Source organism: Anoplopoma fimbria, chromosome 3, assembly GCF_027596085.1.
Source record: "Anoplopoma fimbria isolate UVic2021 breed Golden Eagle Sablefish chromosome 3, Afim_UVic_2022, whole genome shotgun sequence".
Classification (NCBI taxonomy): Eukaryota; Metazoa; Chordata; class Actinopteri; order Perciformes; family Anoplopomatidae; genus Anoplopoma; species Anoplopoma fimbria.
Window position 1 is genome coordinate 8838356 of NC_072451.1, and position 20590 is coordinate 8858945.

The following is a 20590-nucleotide window of genomic DNA, read 5'->3' on the forward strand; positions in this document are numbered from 1 at the left end:
TATATTATTTCACAGGAAATAACCCTACATTTTCACAACAAATGAACTTTGGTTAGTTTATCTAATCAACAGATCTTTAAAACTAAGTTTCTGTTCTAAGAATATATCCAAAGCAACCACTTTAAATATTTTGTTTACCAGAGATGCGCTCATGAGTTTCTTGGAAATAAGTCATTTAGAATTTAAGAAGCATGACTAAAGACTAATCGACTAAAGAAAGCCCAATACACCCTAATTCACAAGGCTTTTAAAACATTACATTACATTACAGTCATTTAGCAGAAGCTTTTATCCAAAGCGAATTACAGTCAGTAGCTCAAAGCTTATAAAAAACAGAATGTGTGAGGAATGTAGTGAGGAACTACCAGGGGCATATGATAACAACTATTTAATACGAGACACATAATGTATATCTATATCTATCCCTATATATATATATATAATGTGTGATTTGTTTATTGTTGACATACTGCAACTGTTAACATGGGGTTTAAATAAATATTAATTTGTTGTGCAACAAGATGATGTTAAAGGAGCTACCATTTTACATATTGAGGTCAGTTTAAGTATTGTCTTCTGATGATCTGATGACATGTTTGACTAAGACAGACATGTCATCAGGGATATTTTGGGATGGGTTTAGTAATCACACATAGGGACATTTTTATTCATCTAAAGCTTGAGTACGGAACCTTTGACCCCTACCTTTAAGAGTAATTACCATTTAGGAGAGGCTAATCCACTTATTCTCATTAAACACTGTAGGTAGGCCTACCTCTGTTTCATAGTCAACCATAAATATCTTTAAACTTCTCAACGGGTGGGGTCAGAGCTGTCCGGGGGATTCAGCTCAGCTGGTCAGAGGGGGAGGATCCTCCGCCCGGTGCTGGCTGGCCCTCACTGGGGCCATTTCCTCCATGTGCTTCGCAACCAGCTTAAGAAGATTGGTTTTGAGAGGCCTGGGGGTGAAGGTGGCGATCGGTTGTTGGGCTACACAGTCAATAAGATCTTTACATGTAAAAGGTTACAGCTTACAAGCACATATACAGTATGGTCCATTTTTCATCATTTTACATATTTTTCATATTTTTGTGTGATGGTTTTCTTTATCATTAGTTTCAGCAGTAGCTTGTATCTATGAGCCTTGCTGTTTCATTTCTATTTTTGTAGCAGTACGATCCCCAGGACCTTGAATTGGTGGTCAGATATATCGTATTCTAATCCTGCCTTCCAATCTTTCTTAATTAGATAATTGAGATTGAAGGATTCACTTTCACTTTTATCTCCCTACCTGTCTTTATGAAAGCAGTCTGACCTGGAGATACCTGGAGAAATAAAGGTTATGCGTGTGCGAGAATAGTCAACTGACCTCTATGCACTGAGAGTTAATCTATAAAATGACTGTTTACAACATAAACTGTTACAGTTTGGCATCCTAGAATGTGATGGAACTCCTGGCTCTCCACTCAGCCAAGATCTAATTGACATCTTGCTGGATAACACCTTGACGTTTTATAGTCTTCATTTTTTTGTTTAAGTGTAAGGATTTTTATTTTATTTGTCAGATTTTTTACAATGAAATTTTATTTTGCAAAAATGATAGATGTTATGTGGTCAATGAAAAGGCCAGCTGGTGGAAAAGGCCAATGAGCACAACAGCAGACCTATTTGAATCGTTGAACAAATCTGAACCTAGTGATTAATCATTAAGTTAAAAACTCACATCATCTCTGATTCCTGAACTGGAAGCCACAGTAATGGAAAAAAGGGACATTTCACCAAAACCTACACCCTGTAAAAGTTCATTAGTTTGCTCCGTCATAGAGCACAGATGGCGGTGGTGAGCTTGAATTTCAGTCATTTAAAATGGATTTTATTAGTGACAAGTTTTCGTAGGAAAAGAAGTACCCGAACATCCATGAAACCATCTCAGCAGAATCCCATTATCATCTCTGCAGCTTGGTGATGCAAACACTCACGGCAAACTGCTTCAGTCACAGTCCTAATGCCCTGTAAAGCTTTTAATCTGCTGCATTAGCACGGTCCTAATTATGTTTTTGAATTTAATGACCAAGAAAGTAAAAGTAAAAAAAAAAATACCATACTTACAAATATCATAAAATTCATATTATTTTAAACAACTAGAAAGAACCCTCTCGATATGATTTGGATATAATAGCGATAAATGACAATCATTAAAGGTAATATGGGGTTTTGCAGAATTGTCCAATACTAAGAGCAGGAGGCACAAAGGGGACAATATTGTTCAAATTACCAAATAAGAACAAGTCTTTTCCTCAGCGATATGAGACGTCAGTGTGGAGGTTATTCTCCAGGTTCTCTGTTGAGCAGATAATCTCTTTCTTGTTCCTTTTAAACTGCTTGAGACATGCTTGGCTTGTTGTTTTGTAATGCATATTAGGAAGCTCATTATCATACCCAGCACCTGTCGCACATACATACAGAGCTGGGACCCCTCCCCCACCCCCACCCAAAACTCCAATTCATATCTATTCTGGTGAACGTGTGGAGAACAAAGACAAACACACTCCCACTGCCTAATGCTAAGAATATGTCCTATTTCACGGTAAAACAAGCTATTTCTGTCAAAAATATATATCGGAGAAGTGACAACATACTATATACTTGACTGTATACTGAAAATAAACCTTTTGTGGTTGTACAAATTAAGTGAACATAAGATTCACAGCTAACAGGAACAGGAATTGGATATAGAGCCTTTTTATTCTGTGAAGTTGCTATTTTATTTCTTGGGAACTTCGAGGACTCTGATATTACATGATTTACACAAACAAAAGAGTCATGACAACTGCTCCCAGATAAATAGAAATGTATTTACAACATGCACACATACAGTATAATGAACACAGAAAGAATATATAATGTGAGGCATTATCAATTTTAGGTTACTTATAAAGACACCTTGATTAATAAAAAAAGAGGTTTCATTAATTATCATATGTTGGCTTGATTAGTCAAAACACTCTGAGACCGATTATTAATAATGAAAGGTGGGAGAACAAGAAAGAGATCAATGATTTGTTTAGCAATACACAGGCTATAGAGTCAAACAAGGAAATAGAGTCAAACAAGGACAATACATGATTCAGTTAGATCTAATGACACAAGAGATATGTGTTCTGGTTTATGGATACTAGGACGGAAAGGTCTAAACCTGGTATAAACCTGTTATAGTTTTGGGTTGATGGGACTAAAATGACCAGGGGAGTCTTGGCGCAAACCCTAAAGTTACTTTTATTAACAAATGTTCTTCGAGGGTAGTTTCCCCAAAATCCTCCTTGCTGTGCTATTAAATGCCATCAAACATGACCTTAATTACTGCTGTAATACACATATCAATCATATCAATAATATCAATCAATTATTAATATTAGTTAAACTATCAATAGATATTATAAATAAAGGACACTAAAATGATGTAGTTGCAGTAGCTCAAAGAGTCATTAAAATGGCTTTCAGGAGTAATTAGTAATTATCAAAATAATAATTTTGTCATTATCATATAATTATGACATTGTATTTATATGATTCGATTGGCATTAAACCCCCCAGGGGCACCACCTTTTATCAAAGGGAAAATGCAGTCTCATGAAATAGCCTCAGGAAGAATACAAAATTATCATTTGGGAATTCTCATTCATAAATTGATAACTACAACCAAAATTACAATATCAATGGCTGGTTAAGGTTGAACGATTTGTTCTTTCCACGTAATAGGGTGGCAGCATTAACTCTTATGCAACATATAACAGACCAGCATGTATAGCAATATGGCTTACAATGTAAAACTACAAAGATGGCCGAACAAAGTGTGTAATGTGTGGAACATTGAGCTGTTCCTCCGAATGTGTCTGTGTTTAAAAGCCACTGTGGCTCAGCCGTAGAGCAGGTTGTCCTTTAATCAGAGGGTCGGCGGTTCAATCTCCGGCTCCACTAGTCCATGTCAGTGTGTCATTAATCCCAAATTGCATTTGAATGTGTTGTATGTGAATGTTGGTGTGTAGTAAGTCTGATGGGCAGGTGGCACCTTGCATGGTAGCCATCATTCACCATGAAGGAAAGAGACTTCTTTATTAATGAGCTGAACTCGCTGTGTTTGTCTTTTGTCCCTCTGGTTCAGGAAAGTGTGAGGACAGCTTGGCCACTCCTCTCCCCTACAGCTCCTTCACCAGTTCATCAGTGTTTGCCCGAGGATGTGGAGCAGGTTATGCCAAACTCAATCGGAAACAAGGTATGCCTTTGTAAATAATTTAATGCACTTTCACATGTAAATACAGAGAACTGCTTCCCTTCCATGTTGTGCTACATTCCTGCTAATGGACCAATCTTTGCATCAAAATAACAGAGAGCAGACGGGCAAAATGAGTAATACAGTGTATATAACTCTCCTAATCTGGACTGAAAGTGTAACATCCAGGAAAGTTTTTCACATGCAGCAGCATGACAGCTCCTCAAAAGTGAAGCCAAACAATCTCAGTTGCCCTCTGGTTGCTGGCTGCTGCTGAAGCTTGACTGGATTTGATAGGCTGAGTTGTTTTCTATGAGCGTAGCATTCTAGCTGGATTGGCTATCGGTGACAATATGTCAATCTGATGTCTATATATATTTACTTGTTATAATTTGAAAAGAAAAAAGGTAGTACCTACAAAAATATCTGTCAATTAACAAATTAATCTATGTTAAATTACAGAAACAATACTTCTTTAACTGCTTTATCAGATTAAAAATATATATTTACAGTATTCAGCTTGAATTTAACATTATATATATTTAAAAAAAGTGTTACAGTACCAGTCAAAAGTTTGGACACACCTTCTCATTCAATGTTTTTTCATTCTTTATTTTTAATTTTTTTCTACATTGTAGATTAATATTGAAGACATCCAAACTATGAAGGAACACATATGGAATTATGTGGTAAACAAACAAATGCTCAACAAACCAGAATATGTTTTATATTTTAGATTCTTCAAAGTAGTTGAATGAGAAGGTGTGTCCAAACTTTTGACTGGTACTGTATATCTGTGAAATTATGAAAAATGTGTCTTTTTGTAAAAAAAAATCTTTAAGAAAACGGAAATTTTCCGTTTTACACAGTTATGTGTTTTTATGTTATTTTACATTAGTCATCTATAGTAACAGTCTAATATTTAAATTTGTATATATATTTTTTTTTTCGTGTATCTTTACAAGGCAGTAAAATTCAGTAAAATAAAGAAGTTAAATTTTGTAAAAGAAATATTGTTATTTAATAATATTTTTTCAAATGTTTAGATCAACTTTTCTGCTCTTCCTCCTTTTTCCCGTCCTCCAATCTTTTATCCCGTCCACCCTACAACACCCATACAACTAGGTTCTGGAGGCTGGACCCCCTTGGATACAGATCGTTACCAGTGGTTACAGGTGGACCTGGGTTCTAGGAAGCAGGTGGTTGCTATAGTAACACAGGGTCGCTATGGTAGCTCTGATTGGACTAGCAAGTATCGGCTGCTTTACAGCGACACGCAGAAAAACTGGAGGCCTTATCTACAGGATGGAAACATCTGGGTAAGGAAGAATCATCATTTATTAATAGGCCATCTCATCTAAACCTTTGAACCTTTTGAAACCATTTGATGAAATCTAAAATAATACAAATTGCACAAAAATGTCATTCAGTTACTGCTGGAATCAGTGCAGCTTAGTCTTTTCAATGGCAGTGACAACGGTGATTCATCAGGTGTCCATAGAAACCTTTAAAATATTGCAGAAATGTTGCAGATCAAAATGTACAAACTAACAAATGTACAGCAAAAACACAGGTGTGACTCAGCACATTTTTTGAAAAGTAAGTAGGCTCCTCAAAGTCATGAGGATAATAGCACGATGGTGCAGCGTTAATCAGTTACAGTATTTGAAACGCATTAGTTTTGTCTCCCCCTTTGTATTATACATATCCAAAATGTGTCTAGGTAGTTGAGATAAGACTGGTTGTCAGATATCATAACATCATCCATTTTCCCATAAAAGTTGCAGTGAAACTTTCAATTGGGATAACCTTGGATATTCTCTATACCCTTGAAATTCAGTTGTGGACTCCACTGTCCCTTATAAGCTATGTCTATAAAGTCTTCCGTTCAGAGGTGAAGTCTGACCTCAAAGAAATGTCCCAATGTCCTCTCTAGTATTTTTTCATTACCAGACACAACTACAGATAATAAATAATATGTTGCCAACTATTTCTCACTGAGATGCAATGATTAGAGGCATTAGAGCTGATCTTATTGAGATATTGTCTTGTTTATTGTAGCCTATACTATGCTATACTGCATTGTAACTACGGAGTAAATACTATACTTTAGTACATATACTCCATGGTTACAAAGTACAGATCTCTGTATATTTATATAGAGATATCAATCTTTTTCCAAAAGATATATAGAAATAGAGCTTTTTTAAAAGGTGTAGTAGAATAGAATATAACAGAGTAGGGTGTGTGTGTGTAACTGTGTAACTTTCCATATAAATCACTAGAATTCAATTGCTGAACCTTTTTTTCAATCTATCATGTATAATAATGATTTTGCAAATGTGCTATGGATAGACAAATGGACAAGGTAAACTATGTAGTGCTAATCATGCTTTGGGTTTCCTGAATCTAAGCGACTCACTTGCGTTTGATTTGTCCTAATGGCCACTCCTGAAATTGACAACAAAGAAAAGCCCCACAGGGCCGAAAAGCCTTTTTAATTCCCATGGACCACCATAGTTTTGCAGTCGTTGGAGAGCAACTTTTCTCCTAAAACTGCAACCATGATCTCAGATGATCCACCTTGATTTCTTTCAAAACTCAGATACTCAGAAACAAAAGCGATGTAACCGCTTACAGTTATTAGCTATGTAAACGGCATCACCTGGACAGGACACCGAAGGTAATGATTGAACCGAGGAGTGAAGATTGTGAGAAGGACTGCCCAGCTCCTCCCTTTCAGGTAACCTAAGGGATAAATAGAAATTGAAGTACTACAATTTCCAGTTTGACTAGTACAAAGATAAAAATCCCCCCAAAATAATCCCAAACTATATTTGATCTTTTTCTTTTCTTAATGAAGGTTTTACAGATTACGGTATAAGGACGTGGGTACCTTCTTGCCAGAAGTTTTATAGCATGTTTGTTTCTTTCTGTTTCAGACATTTGAGGGGAATGTGAATAGTGAAGGTGTCGTTCGCCATGAGCTGCAGCACGCTATCCTGGCTCACTACATCCGCTTCATCCCAGTGGACTGGAGCAGGGAGGGACGCATTGGAGTACGCCTGGAGCTGTACGGCTGCTCATATTGTAAGTACAAGTCGACAACAGAGGCAAAACTGTGGGGGGGTTAATACTGTTGTCCCATACTAAAAAGCCCACAGTGTCTATATGGGTTTCTGCTGGGTGAGGCTGAGAATCTAAATTGCCTGTAGGTGTGGATATGAATGGAAAAGTCTGGTTGAACTTCAGATTCAGGAGGAGCAATGCGGATTCCGTCCTGGATGTGGAACAGTGGACCAGCTCTTTATCATTGCAGGTCTGTAGAGGACTCATGAGTTTGCCCATCCATTCTACAAGTGTTTTATGGACTTGGAAACAGCTATGACTGGGTCCCCTCTGGGAGTCCTGTTAGGGGTACCGAGGGAATACGGGTTACCTGGGTCGTTGCTATGAGCCATATGGTCCTTGTATGACTAAAGTGAGAGCTGTGTCCGGATACTCAGCACAAAGTCAAGCATGTTCCCAGTGCGTGTTTGCATCCTCCAGGGTTGTCCCTGGTCACCAATCCTGTTTGTGATTTTATGGACAGGATTTCAATACACAGGGAGGACAGTTTCCGCTTTCAGGACCTCAGAATTGTATCCCTGCTGAGTCCATGGTTCTCTGCAATGGTTAAAATGGAGCATGAGATGGACAGTTGGTTCAGTTCGCCGTCAGCAGTGCTGCGGCCATTGAACCGGACCGTTGTGTTGAAGAGGGAGCTAAGCCAGAAGGCAAAGCTCTCTATTTACCATCTATGTTCAGACCCTTACATATGTTCATGATCTTTGGGTAGTGAACGAAATAATGAGGTTGTGGATGGGTGTCAGTCAATTAACCGAAGAGAGGACTCCATTTATGATGATGACCCGTAATGGAGATTGGTTCTGGCTCACGGTGTATTTGTTTGGATATCACTGCAGAATCCTCTTGCCTTCTCTGTGACGCTAACACTACATGTACAGCGGGTAAAATAAGTATTGAACACGTCACCATTTTTCTCAGTAAATATATTTCTAAAGGTGCTGACATGAAATTTTCACCAGTTGTCGGTAACAACCCAAGTAATCCATACATACAAACATGTTCATTTAGTAAATGATGGTCCCAATTAGATTAAAATAGAAGATAAAGCAGTGTATGTTAAGAGCGTGGCTATGTTGTGATTTATAGATTGCTACCACAGTGTTTTCTGGTCTGGGTGACAGTTAGTTTTTAGTTCATGAAAGTTAATTCTAACTGCTTTGGTCTAAAAATGTCTTATTCAGAGTTCGATTGTACTTTACTGTAGCTCCCTTCCTCATGTCACTTCTGGTTGCAAAACACCAAGATGACGATGGCCAAAATAGAGAGCAGCGGGCTTCAAAACGCAGTCCACAAACCAATGGGGGAGGTTACGCTGACTACGACCACCTCTGGTGTACAGTCTATATGTAATTTAGTGCCTGTGCTCTTTATCCCTAACGGTTCATGTTTCATATAAATGTAATTATTTCCTCTAAAATTGGTGCAGTTCAAAATCAATTTGAATGAAAAAGTCATCAGCAGGCTTTGGTTATCTGCTAAAGGGGTCTTACAGAAAAAATGTGGTAACCGCTGGCCATGAAAAAGGGGTGTCCACATACTTTTATATACAGCAGGTAAAATAAGTATTTAACACATCACCATTTTTTTCAGTAAATATATTTCTAAAAGGTGCTATTGACATGAAATGTTCACCAAATGTCAGTAACAACCCAAGTAATCCATACATACAAAGAAAACCAAACAAATGAGTTCAGAAATTAAGTTATGTCTAATAAAATGGAATGACACAGGGAAAAAGTATTGAACTTGCTTACTGAAATGTATTTAATACTTGGTACAAAAGCCTTGTTGGTAATGACAGCTTCAAGACGCCTCCTGTATGGAGAAACTAGTCACATGCATTGCTCAGGTGTGATTTTGTCCCATTCTTCCACACAAACAGTCTTCAAATCTTGAAGGTTCCGTGGGCCTCTTCTATGAACTCTGATCTTTAGTTCTTTCCATAGATTTTCTATTGGATTCAAGTCAGGTGATTGGCTGGGCCATTCTAGCAGCTTTATTTTCTTTCTCTGAAACCAATTGAGAGTTTCCTTGGCTGTGTGTTTGGGATCATTGTCTTGCTGAAATGTCCACCCTGGTTTCATCTTCATCACCCTGGTAGATGGCAGCAGATTTTTATCAAGAATGTCTTGGTACATTTTTCCATTCATCCTTCCTTCAATTATATGAAGTTTGCCAGTGCCGTATGCTGAAAAACAGCCCCACACCATGATGTTACCACCTCCAAACTTCACTGTTGGTATGGTGTTTTTGGGGTGATGTGCAGTGCCATTTGACCTCCAAACATAGGGTGTATTATGGCATCCAAAGAGTTCAATTTCGGTCTCATCTGACCAGACTATATTCTCCCAGTATTTCACAGGCTTGTCTAAATGTTGTGCAGCAAACTTTAAACGAGCTTCAACATGCTTTTTCTTCAGCAATGGAGTCTTGCGTGGTGAGCGTGCATACAGGCCACGGCGGTTGAGTGCATTACTTATTGTTTTCTTTGAAACAATTGTACCTGCTAATTCCAGGTCTTTCTGAAGCTCTGCACAAGTGGTCATTGGCTCTTGGACAACTCTTCTGATAATTATTTTCACTCCTCTGTCAGAAATCTTGCGAGGAGCACCTGGTCGTGGCCGGTTTATGGTGAAATGATGTTCTTTCCACTTCCGGATTATGGCCCCAACAGTGCTGGAACATTCAGAAGTTTAGAAATCCTTTTGTAACCAATGCCATCAGTTTGTTTTGCAACAATAAGGTTGCGAAGGTCTTGAGAGCTCTTTGCTTTTACCCATCATGAGATGTTTCTTGTGTGACACCTTGGTAATGAGACACCTTTTTATAGGCCATCAGTTGGGACTGAACCAGCTGATATTAATTTGCACTGACAAGGGGCAGGATTGCTTTCTAATTACTGATAGATTTCAGCTGGTGTCTTGGCTTTCCATGCCTTTTTGCACCTGATAGATTTCAGCTGGTGTCTTGGCTTTCCATGCCTTTTTGCACCTCCCTTTCTTCATGTGTTCAATACTTTTTCCCTGTGTCATTCCATTTTATTAGACATAACTTAATTTCTGAACTCATTTGTTTGGTTTTCTTTGTATGTATGGATGACTTGGGTTGTTACTGACATCTGGTGAACATTTCATGTCAATAGCACCTTTTAGAAATATATTTACTGAAAAAAATGGTGATGTGTTAAATACTTATTTTACCTGCTGTATATAAAAGTATGTGGACACCCCTTTTTCATGGCCAGCGGTTACCACATTTTTTCTGTAAGACCCCTTTAGCAGATAACCAAAGCCTGCTGATGACTTTTTCATTCAAATTGATTTTGAACTGCACCAATTTTAGAGGAAATAATTACATTTATATGAAACATGAACCGTTAGGGATAAAGAGCACAGGCACTAAATTACATATAGACTGTACACCAGAGGTGGTCGTAGTCAGCGTAACCTCCCCCATTGGTTTGTGGACTGCGTTTTGAAGCCCGCTGCTCTCTATTTTGGCCATCGTCATCTTGGTGTTTTGCAACCAGAAGTGACATGAGAGGAAGGGAGCTACAGTAAAGTACAATCGAACTCTGAATAAGACATTTTTAGACCAAAGCAGTTAGAATTAACTTTCATGAACTAAAAACTAACTGTCACCCAGACCAGAAAACACTGTGGTAGCAATCTATAAATCACAACATAGCCACGCTCTTAACATACACTGCTTTATCTTCTATTTTAATCTAATTGGGACCATCATTTACTAAATGAACATCATGCTGTACTGAAGAAGACTTGAAACTAGAGATTGAGACCATAAACTCATGTTTACAATGATTACTGAGGGAATAAATCAAGAGAGAAGTCATTCTCAGGTTGTATAAAAGTCATTTTCTCATAGACTTTTATACAACCAGTCACCCCCTGCTGGACAGTAGAAAAAGCAGTGACTTTACATTTCAGTCCCAAAGCTTGCCACCTGACATAACCCAGTTAAGATAACATATTTAATATTTAATAATATTTATACAATTTTGACATTGTGTTGGTCCAATGATCATTTCCCAACGTCATCATCAATTCAAAATGAATTGTATTTAGCCAGAGTTCAATGTTCCTACTCAGCAGTAGCTAGCTACATTAGCCATCGCAACATTAAGCTTGTTGTAGCAGCCCTGAAGGACCTGTGCAGCAGTCTTGCGTCTATATCGGGGTCCAGTCCCAGAGAGCTGCCCCCCCATCATCTGAGTCATTTCTGCGTACCACGGTGCAGAGCAAAGGCCTGGAGCTACAAGAATAACTGACAACTGCTCCTGCTTCATCCACCCTGCAGCAAGAGAAAGTCAGGAGTTTGTGAATAACTCATGTACTCATCACCTGCTCGCTGGCAAATACGATATTCAAGCTGCTCTACCTTTCTCCAATGTTGGTCGGTTCCAAGCAGGGGCCTTCTGTTGATGTATAGCCCTGTTTGTGCTCAGCTGAATCTGCTCACCACAGCTGCAGGGGGGCTCTAACTCCTCCAAGTTTTATCCTTCTCACGTTGCGTTGTTACAGTTCGTCTTCGCTTTCCCCTGATATTGAGAGAGCGGCAGATTAGATGTTTCCTCCAGCCAGAAGATCATCCCGGTTCTTCTATGGGAGTGGCATAAATCCCAGCCATACATGCCAAAAGCAAATGGTGATTAGAGACATCACACAGCATGCTGCTGTTGCATCTCCCTGAGTCTGATTATTCATTTTGCCAATGCTACGGTTCAGAATGTTAGTCTGAGACGGCGGGACAGTGACGTCAGACTGGGCAGATACATGGAAGCAGGAGGGGATTCAGTGGTAGCCTATCATGCACTGCTTCAGTTGTCATCACAACCCAAGGAGGGAGCGGAGGGCTTGTACCAGACACCATGACATATTGTCGTCATCCACAGATGAAGCCGGTGTCTCAGCATGGGTCAACAGAGGCAGCTGGGGCGATGATGGATGTATGAGTGTGTATGAGTGTTGGTTAGTCCTGATGTGCAGGCGGCACCTTGTATGGTAGCCCCTGTCATCAGTGTATGAATGTGTGTGAATGGGTGAACGATGACATGTAGTGTTAAAGCGCTTCGAGTGGTTGGAAGACTACATAAAAGCTTTATACGTGTATCGAACCACTAACGGTATCCTCTTTCACATAGAGGCTGGTTAACATAGATGTCATCATTACTAAAATTCTCGACATGTTTCTATCCAATTCATTATTCTGCTAAACCCATATTTGTTGATGTGTAACAATGCAAAAAACACATTTTCACTGTAGTCAAAAAAACTGTTGGCTCTTCTGCTTGCTGGCACATTCCTGTATTAACTGGGCAGTCTAGTAGAAAGGACTTACATTTATATTAAGATAAATAAGATAATCCTTTATTAGTCCCACAGCGGGGAAATTAGCAGGATTACAGCAGAAGAGTGGATAGTGCAAACAAGAGACATAGTAAAAACAAGATCAAAACAAGTATAATAAAGTAAAAAAAAGCTGCACAGAGCTGTCACGGTGTGCTACATGGGGTGGGAGGTGTTGTCCATCAGGGATGATATCTTAACCATCATCCTCCTGTCTCCCACCACTTCCACTGTATCCAGAGGACATCCCAGGACACTGCTGGCACTCCTGACAAGTTTGTTCAGTCTCTTCCTGTCGGCTGTCGAGATGCTCCTGCCCCAGCAGACCACTCCATAAAAAATGGCTGATGACACCACAGCGTCGAAAAAGACCTCAGTCTCCTCAGCAGATAGAGTCTGCTCTGACCCTTTTTGAGTGCATTTGTGTGATCAGTCCAGTCCAGTTTATTGTTCAAGTGAACACCCAGGTACTTATAAGATTTCACAATCTCAATGTCCATTCCCTGGATGTTCACTGGTACCGGAGGAGAGTGTTTACCCCGGCGGAAGGCCACCACCAGCTCTTTGGTTTTCCCAGAGTTGATCTGGAGGCGGTGCCGCTGGCACCATCCTATGAAGACCTGGTTCAGTTCCCTGTATTCCCTGTCATCACTGGCCGTGATAAGGCCGACGACTGCAGGGTCATCAGAGAACTTTTGCAGGAGGCAGTTAGCAGAGGTGTGTTTAAATCCGTGGTGTATATGGTGAGGAGGAATGGAGCCAGAACCGTTCCTTCTGGGGCCCCCGTGCTGCAGGACAACAGGTCGGACTCACAATGTATTACCACAATAACATCCAATTATTTTTGGCCTTCAAAGCTTCATTAGTAAACATTTTTAATCTGGTTGCCTCTTAAAAGGTTTTTATGATAATGGTTTTAGTATGAGATACGTGTCTGTTTACATTGGGGGGCTGTGGCTCAGAGATAGAGCGGGTCGTCCCCTAATCGGAAAAAAAATTGTGATCAAATCCCCTGCTCCTCCAGTCAATATGTCAAAGTATCCTTCCGAAAGATACTGAACCCCAAATGCTCCCAAAGACTGAGCCATCGAGCCAATCGGCTACTCAGAATGTATGGCTGATTTAAACCCGCTCTCTGTTGGATGGACAACAACAGCATTTCATGGACTGCCAATTATCATTTCAAACATTCCATGCACTGCTTACAACTGCGATGAGCATTTAAAGAATGTAGGACACAAAGCAACTCGTTTCACAGCAAGAAGGCACAGCCACCACATTTGACTGAACTTCTTTAACACCCTTTTCCTTTTGTCTTCCAGGGGCAGATGTGATCAGTTTTGACGGCCTTGGTGTCATCTCCTACCGCTTCAGGAGTAAGAAGATAAAGATTGCGAAGGATGTCATCACTCTAAAGTTTAGAAGCACAGCTGGAGATGGGGTCCTGCTCCATGGAGAGGGACAGCAGGGAGACTACATTTCCCTGGAGCTCAGCAGGGCAAGACTGCAGCTCAGCATCAACTTAGGTAGCTCTCTATAAAGTCTGTATGCTTTCAAGGACAGGAAACGTCCTATTCTATTCTATTGAAGTTCTAAGGACTCTCTTATCTCCTCCTGTCAGAAGTGACATGAGAAACATGTATAAGCTGTTCCTGTCCTAATGATTTGCTCACTTCTCTCCAGGCAGCGACCAGTACGGTTCCATTCAGGGTCACACCTCTGTGACCAGTGGGAGCTTACTGGATGATGACCACTGGCACTCTGTTGTCATACAGCGGTACCGAAGGAATGTCAACTTCACTCTGGACCATCACACTCAGCAGTTCAGGACCAATGGGGAGTTTGACCACCTGGACCTGGACTATGAGGTAAAGACTCCATTTAGTTCATGCTGTCAAGCATTTTTTTCATCATCTCAGCCTCATGTCATAATCCTGGGACTTTGCTCCCATTTCGAAGGTCTGTAAGTTATACTGGTCCTTTAAGATGAAAACTAATGGCAAAAATATGTGCGCCCACTGTAGCCTGACTAAGTCGTCTTTGTAAAGATGTCCATTTGCTTTGGATCATCCGAACAGTAGGGAAATGTTATCTCCTCTTTTTCATTGTCTTCGTCAAGTCTGTCATAGCTTTCATAACACTGGCTATTTCCACTTGAAACTTTTCACTTGTGTGAGATAAATGAGTTTGGGTGAGTCAATGTATGGGGTTAGCCATGGAATTTGATAACAGTAAATGAATACCAGTTAAACTACAGCTGCCTCAACTACTGCTACTGTTGCTTCAGTGTGTGTGAGAAGAAGATGGTGGAGATGCCTGTGTGTTGATGAGGACCTTGCTGGTGCTATGTCCTCAATACTCATTACAGGCAGAGAGCTCCACATCTGAAAAGACAAGTCAATGATGAAGTGCCTTAAACGTCAATTCTCTCTACTGTCCATCAGTGGGCGTCTCCTCTGGTTGTATAGAAGTCTATGAGAAAATGACTCTACTTCTCTCTTGATTTATTCTCTCAGTGAAAATTGTAAACATGAGTTTATAGTCTCAATATCTAGTTTCAAGTCTTCTTCAATACAGCATGATGTTCATTTAGTAAATGATGGTCCATTTACAGTCAAATAGACCATAAAGCAGAGTATGCTTTAAGGCGGTGCTACACAGTGATTGACAGGTCTTTTCAGCAGCATTGTCCAGTCTGGGAGTTGTCTGTGTTTTTGTTAACCCTTTCACAGTGTGTTCAGTTGTTGAAAATGAATTGTAACCTTTTTGGTAGCCAGCCCGAGCTAAGGAGGTTGTCCTTCCTCCATTCTGGGTTGAACAACCACCGAACAACACCCCTTATCTTTGATATAATCAACCATGGGCCTTTCCTGAGCTATTGCTTATTTGTAAACAGCATATGATGCTCTTGGGGTGATATATTTTTTGAAACCATTTTATCTTTTAGAATAGATAAGAAAGGCATTAGGAACTTTAACTCCAATGTGTTTCATGTTAGTCTGTAGCCTTAAAGGTGGAGTCAGTGATTCTAGAGAAAGATTGTTGATATATGAACTCAACACCCAAACAAACAAAAACAAAAGTTAGCATGAGCCAGATTTACTGTCCCTGTCACTACCACTCGTTTCTCTTATGCTGTCCATCCATGGCCTTATCTCGATCCTGTATAAGAGGTCAGATGTCTCCTGTTGCTGATTGGCTGGAATAGTGTTGAGTGGCTCCGTCCCAGCCACTTTGATATTTCTCATTCACGGAGCCAGGGCTGTATATGAACACTGGAGATATTCACTGAATTTGACAGAAAGTGTTGGGTTAGAATCACTGCAACTGTAAATCTTATTTCAGTGCGCCTTAAGGGCTTATGCAGTGCACAGAAAAAAAGGTTAGAGTGTACAGTTTCTACTCTAGTCTTTAATTATGTCTGATGAAGTTGTTGTGACATTTCTTCATGGCTTCAGGTTTATGGATGAAAACATACTATCTTTTATTTTCTTGCAATGTTCCTTTTTCTGAATTGAAAGCTAATTTTAGAGTTCCTGACAGTAAGTGTGTATTTAATGTCATTCAGTCCATGTTGCTCACCCTGCTCTGTCCTCAGATCAATTTTGGAGGGCTGCCTGTATCAGCGAAGCCAAGCTCAGGAGGCAGAGGGAACTTTGTGGGCTGCATGGAGGGAATCACCTACAACGGAGACAACATCACTAACCTGGTCCGCAGGAAGAAGGTGGACACCTCCAGCTTTGTAAGACAACTTCTTCTTGCTTCTTGCTGGAGTGTGTGTGTGTGTGTGTGTGTGTGTGTGTGTGTGTGTGTGTGTGTGTGTGTGTGTGTGTGTGTGTGTGTGTGTGTGTGTGTGTGTGTGTGTGTGTGTGTGTGTGTTCCTAGTGGAAAAAATTGCTCCTAGGGTCGAAATTCTAAGCAAAATCATAGAATTACGATTTTATTTCTAAGTAGTTCCCCAACATTTAAGAAAAGATTTTAGGAGAGATGAAAGTTATTCGAAAACCATTTTAGGCCTTAAAAGAGCTCCTAATATAACAAAATCTGGAGTAGAGAGGAGGACTTTTAAGATGCTCAAGAGTTTCTGAAGCAGAGGAAAAAAAGGTGAAAAGAAAAAGAAGACGCTGAATAACAGTGAGTTAATGAAACTACAGATCTGATCATCCAGGGATAACGTTTGTGGATCATCTCATTAGAGATACGCTCACATCTCCCACCCATCGCAATAACGCCAGATATTAAAGTGATCACAACAATAAGATATCTTGAAGAGTGCATTTTATTTAATTTTTCTGTTGGGGATCAACCAATCACACCTCCTAAAAAGAATGCATTGAGAATGCAGTCCAGGTTAGTTAGGTAACTGGTGCAGTGTCCGCTCAAAACATAGCTCTTCAGAACAGACTGCATGCTTGGCCTGTGGTCCTGCTGCTCACAGCTCTCTGGAGAATCGTTCACACAAACAACTTCACATTCAACAATGTGCTTCCTTGGGTCGCCAGCAATACACCTGCTATGATATAGCTGCATCACACTTGCCATCAGAAACAGAACACCAGGGGCAGACTTTATAGTTGCCAGGTAGACCACTGCTATGGATTCACTATGCCATTTAGACATAAAAAATAATGAAATATGTTACTATTCTTAATCATTTTACCCAGAAATAACTTTAAAAACCTTCAATGAAAGTAGACACAAAATAAACGTATCAATTTGCACTACTGCAGCGTTTTAAATGTGGTATTACTGGTAGATGGTTTTTCTGGACTTTTTTTTATTGTACTTGGATAATGGAGGTATGGCAGCCACAGCAAGAGAGCCAGTGTGACACTCAGTGAGAGGATCAAGAGAGACAGGACATTTAAACCTTTACTTCCATCAGTTATTTTCGGCAACCCATTACCTGTCACTGGCCAACAATATAGTTGCACTAGAACAGCCATCGTGTCTACGTGCAGTCTGGGTTGCTTTGCTTCATGGAGACAAAGCTGCATAGGAATATAGCAGACACTCTGCTTGAACACAGCAGTCAGAAGAATGGAGGAGCTATTGTTGTCTGAGTTAACTCTAAATGGTGTAATCCCAGGCATGTGACCCAGAAGGAAAACAAATGAATTATTCAAAAATGATTGGCAAAAAGCAAACAAACAAAGATTAACTTCCTTATTGGGATTAATAAAGTGCAAAGTGTTTGACTTTCATGTGCGCTGTCCCTCTGTCAGCTGATGGATCTAACAGGAATGAAATAGTTTGCTCTTACCGCTGTTACAGACTCTGCTGTTGTGTTGCAAAGACTTCCAGAGCCATGACTTAATATAGATACCTAAAGCCCATGGCTGAGAAGCCGTCTGTGTGAGAGCAGCTACCAGTGGTTTTTAAAGCAAATGGTGGAGCTGACTGGTTTAACAGCTGCTGCAGTTGAAATGTGTTCATTTCAGCATTGACTCAGCACTAGCTGTAGGACTCTATGGCCACAGATATAGGAAATGTAGAATAACTTGCCTTTGCATTTTCTTTCCTCCTTAACCATTTGTTCTAGTGAAAATTGTAAAACACATCAATGTGAAGGTCCAAAAACTTGTCTGGCAGTTTGGTTTGAAGTTGAGAAGTATAAAATAATTGAATTAAGAATAATTGAATAACCTTCAAATATTTTTCTTTACTATATGTTTATTTAGAATTCATCTAGGGTACCAGGTAGAGTGCATTAAGTGCAGTTTGGCTGATTTAGTTAATCCTGAGATTCTTCCCTATGAATTGGTTGAAGTGCAGGTAGAATTTCAGTCGACCAAAATTATCTCTGCTTGACAGCCCTGAGCTGAAAAAAGCTAAAATACTCAGAGCAAAGGAGAACTGCACAACATGGGGATTGGTTGATTTGTCGCTGCAGCAAGCCATACCTTTCACCTTACACATAATGATTTGATCAATCGTTGATTTGAAAAACGATCAGTATTCCCAAGAAAGTTAAATATAAGGTGTGCATACAGAATCTCTGTGTGGTGATTTCAATATAATACAATATTATAATCTCTCTCTCTCTCTCTCTCTCTCTCTCTCTCTCTCTCTCTCTCTCCCACTCTCCCACCGTAGCGTAACCTGACATTTTCGTGTGCTGAGTCCAACTCCTTCTCCGTCTTCTTCAACTCTACGTCCTTCCTGCGGCTGCCGGGTCAGAGTGACAGCGACACCCTGTCAGTCAGCTTGTCTTTCAGGACGTGGAATCCCAACGGGCTGCTGATGTTCACGCCGCTGGCTGACGGCTGGGTGGAGGTGGGACTGACGGAGGGCAAGGTCACGGTCTACATGAATGTGACGCAAAAGAAGAACACACGTATTGACATTTCATCAGGTGAGCTCAGCTCAATGTACTTCAGAATGGAAGTTCAGGAGCCCTCAGTTAGTTCAATCTGTTGCCACTTTAAGCTCCATTTTTATTTTGCTGCTTTCCTGAATGATTGTTGTTGTTGATAGACTGAAGTGTGTTTTCCCTTCCAGGTTCCGGTTTGAACGATGGCCAGTGGCACAGTGTCCATCTGAATGCATTGGAGAACTATGCTATGCTGACAGTGGATGGAGACGAGGCCTCCACAGTGAGAACAGCCATCCCCATACAGATTCAGACAGGAGGAACCTACTACTTTGGAGGTGATTCCTCAAAGAGATTAGTAACCTTCCAAAGTATTGTGTATGTTTCATTAAAGGATGGCACTGAGGATACTTTTTATTTTCTGGCAGTGAATCATGAAGTCCGATTACCTTTGTTAGTTTCAAATGAAAAGTGTTTAACCCTCATCCTAGACACATATTTAACATACTAGGACTACTATAAGAAATATAAGAAATATAATTTAAACTTCGTTCTTCTCAAAACATTATTAGTTATGTAGTTAATACCATCTGAAGAAAATACATCAGTATTTTACAGTCAATTTATCTATTCTATTTTATCTATGTTAACTGCATCGGCTACAATTGGGTGCTTTTGACTCGGGTCCCCCAGGAGTCCAATACATTATTTTTGTTTTTTTAAATGCAGTAATTATAACAGAGACAAAAAACAATGAAGTCCTTCGGAACAAAGTGATTAGGATGATAGAATTAGGCACCTGGGAGAGGCAGCATTGATAATAGTGAAAAATTTAAAAAAGAGCAGCAACAACTTGGCATTACAGGGAGGCCTGTGAATCACTGTTATGTCAGTGAGTGGTAGCTAACTTTTTCTGAGGCGGGGGACCTGGGCTTGGATTCATGACCTTTCTTAAAATCCCTTCTGTGCTTGTCTCCAGGTAACTTCCTGCAGACCAACACCCGATCATTTCAGCGCTCATTCCAGGGATGCATGCAGATGATCCACATAGATGACCATCTAGCAGACCTCAGGGCTTTGGAGCAGGGCCTCATTGGCACCTTTGAAAATATCAGCCTGGATATGTGTGCCATTATAGACAGGTAAACAAGTCAGTCAGAATAATAAATGGAAGATTTTCATAAATAAGAGAAAGCTCAGGCTCAGTGGGTAGTTATGTTACAGCAGATATTGTGGGTCACAAACTGGTCCATTCTGTGTTCTGCCTGTGTTCACATGAGTTTTCTTCCACTGTCCATCTGTGTGTCAGGTGTGTTCCTAATCACTGTGAGCATGGAGGTCGCTGTTCTCAGACGTGGGATACATTCAGCTGCAACTGTAGCGGCACTGGATATACAGGAGCTACCTGCCATACATGTAAGTGCGCTTACACACACACACACACACACACACACACACACACACACACACACACACACACACACACACACACACACACACACACACTGCTTT

The 20590-nt window shown here is 40.1% G+C and overlaps 1 protein-coding gene across 1 annotated transcript in view; it reads left to right on the plus strand.

The window, feature by feature from the left end:
- cntnap2b (contactin associated protein 2b) overlaps nucleotides 1–20590 on the plus strand; it is a 35583-nt gene that overhangs the window by 1286 nt on the left and 13707 nt on the right. The window contains exons 2-11 of the mRNA XM_054624078.1: nucleotides 4163–4273; nucleotides 5396–5589; nucleotides 7213–7360; nucleotides 14088–14291; nucleotides 14449–14633; nucleotides 16364–16507; nucleotides 18862–19120; nucleotides 19267–19416; nucleotides 20058–20220; nucleotides 20388–20494. Coding sequence (XP_054480053.1) covers nucleotides 4163–4273; nucleotides 5396–5589; nucleotides 7213–7360; nucleotides 14088–14291; nucleotides 14449–14633; nucleotides 16364–16507; nucleotides 18862–19120; nucleotides 19267–19416; nucleotides 20058–20220; nucleotides 20388–20494 — 1665 coding nt within the window. The remainder of the gene's footprint in view (nucleotides 1–4162; nucleotides 4274–5395; nucleotides 5590–7212; nucleotides 7361–14087; nucleotides 14292–14448; nucleotides 14634–16363; nucleotides 16508–18861; nucleotides 19121–19266; nucleotides 19417–20057; nucleotides 20221–20387; nucleotides 20495–20590) is intronic.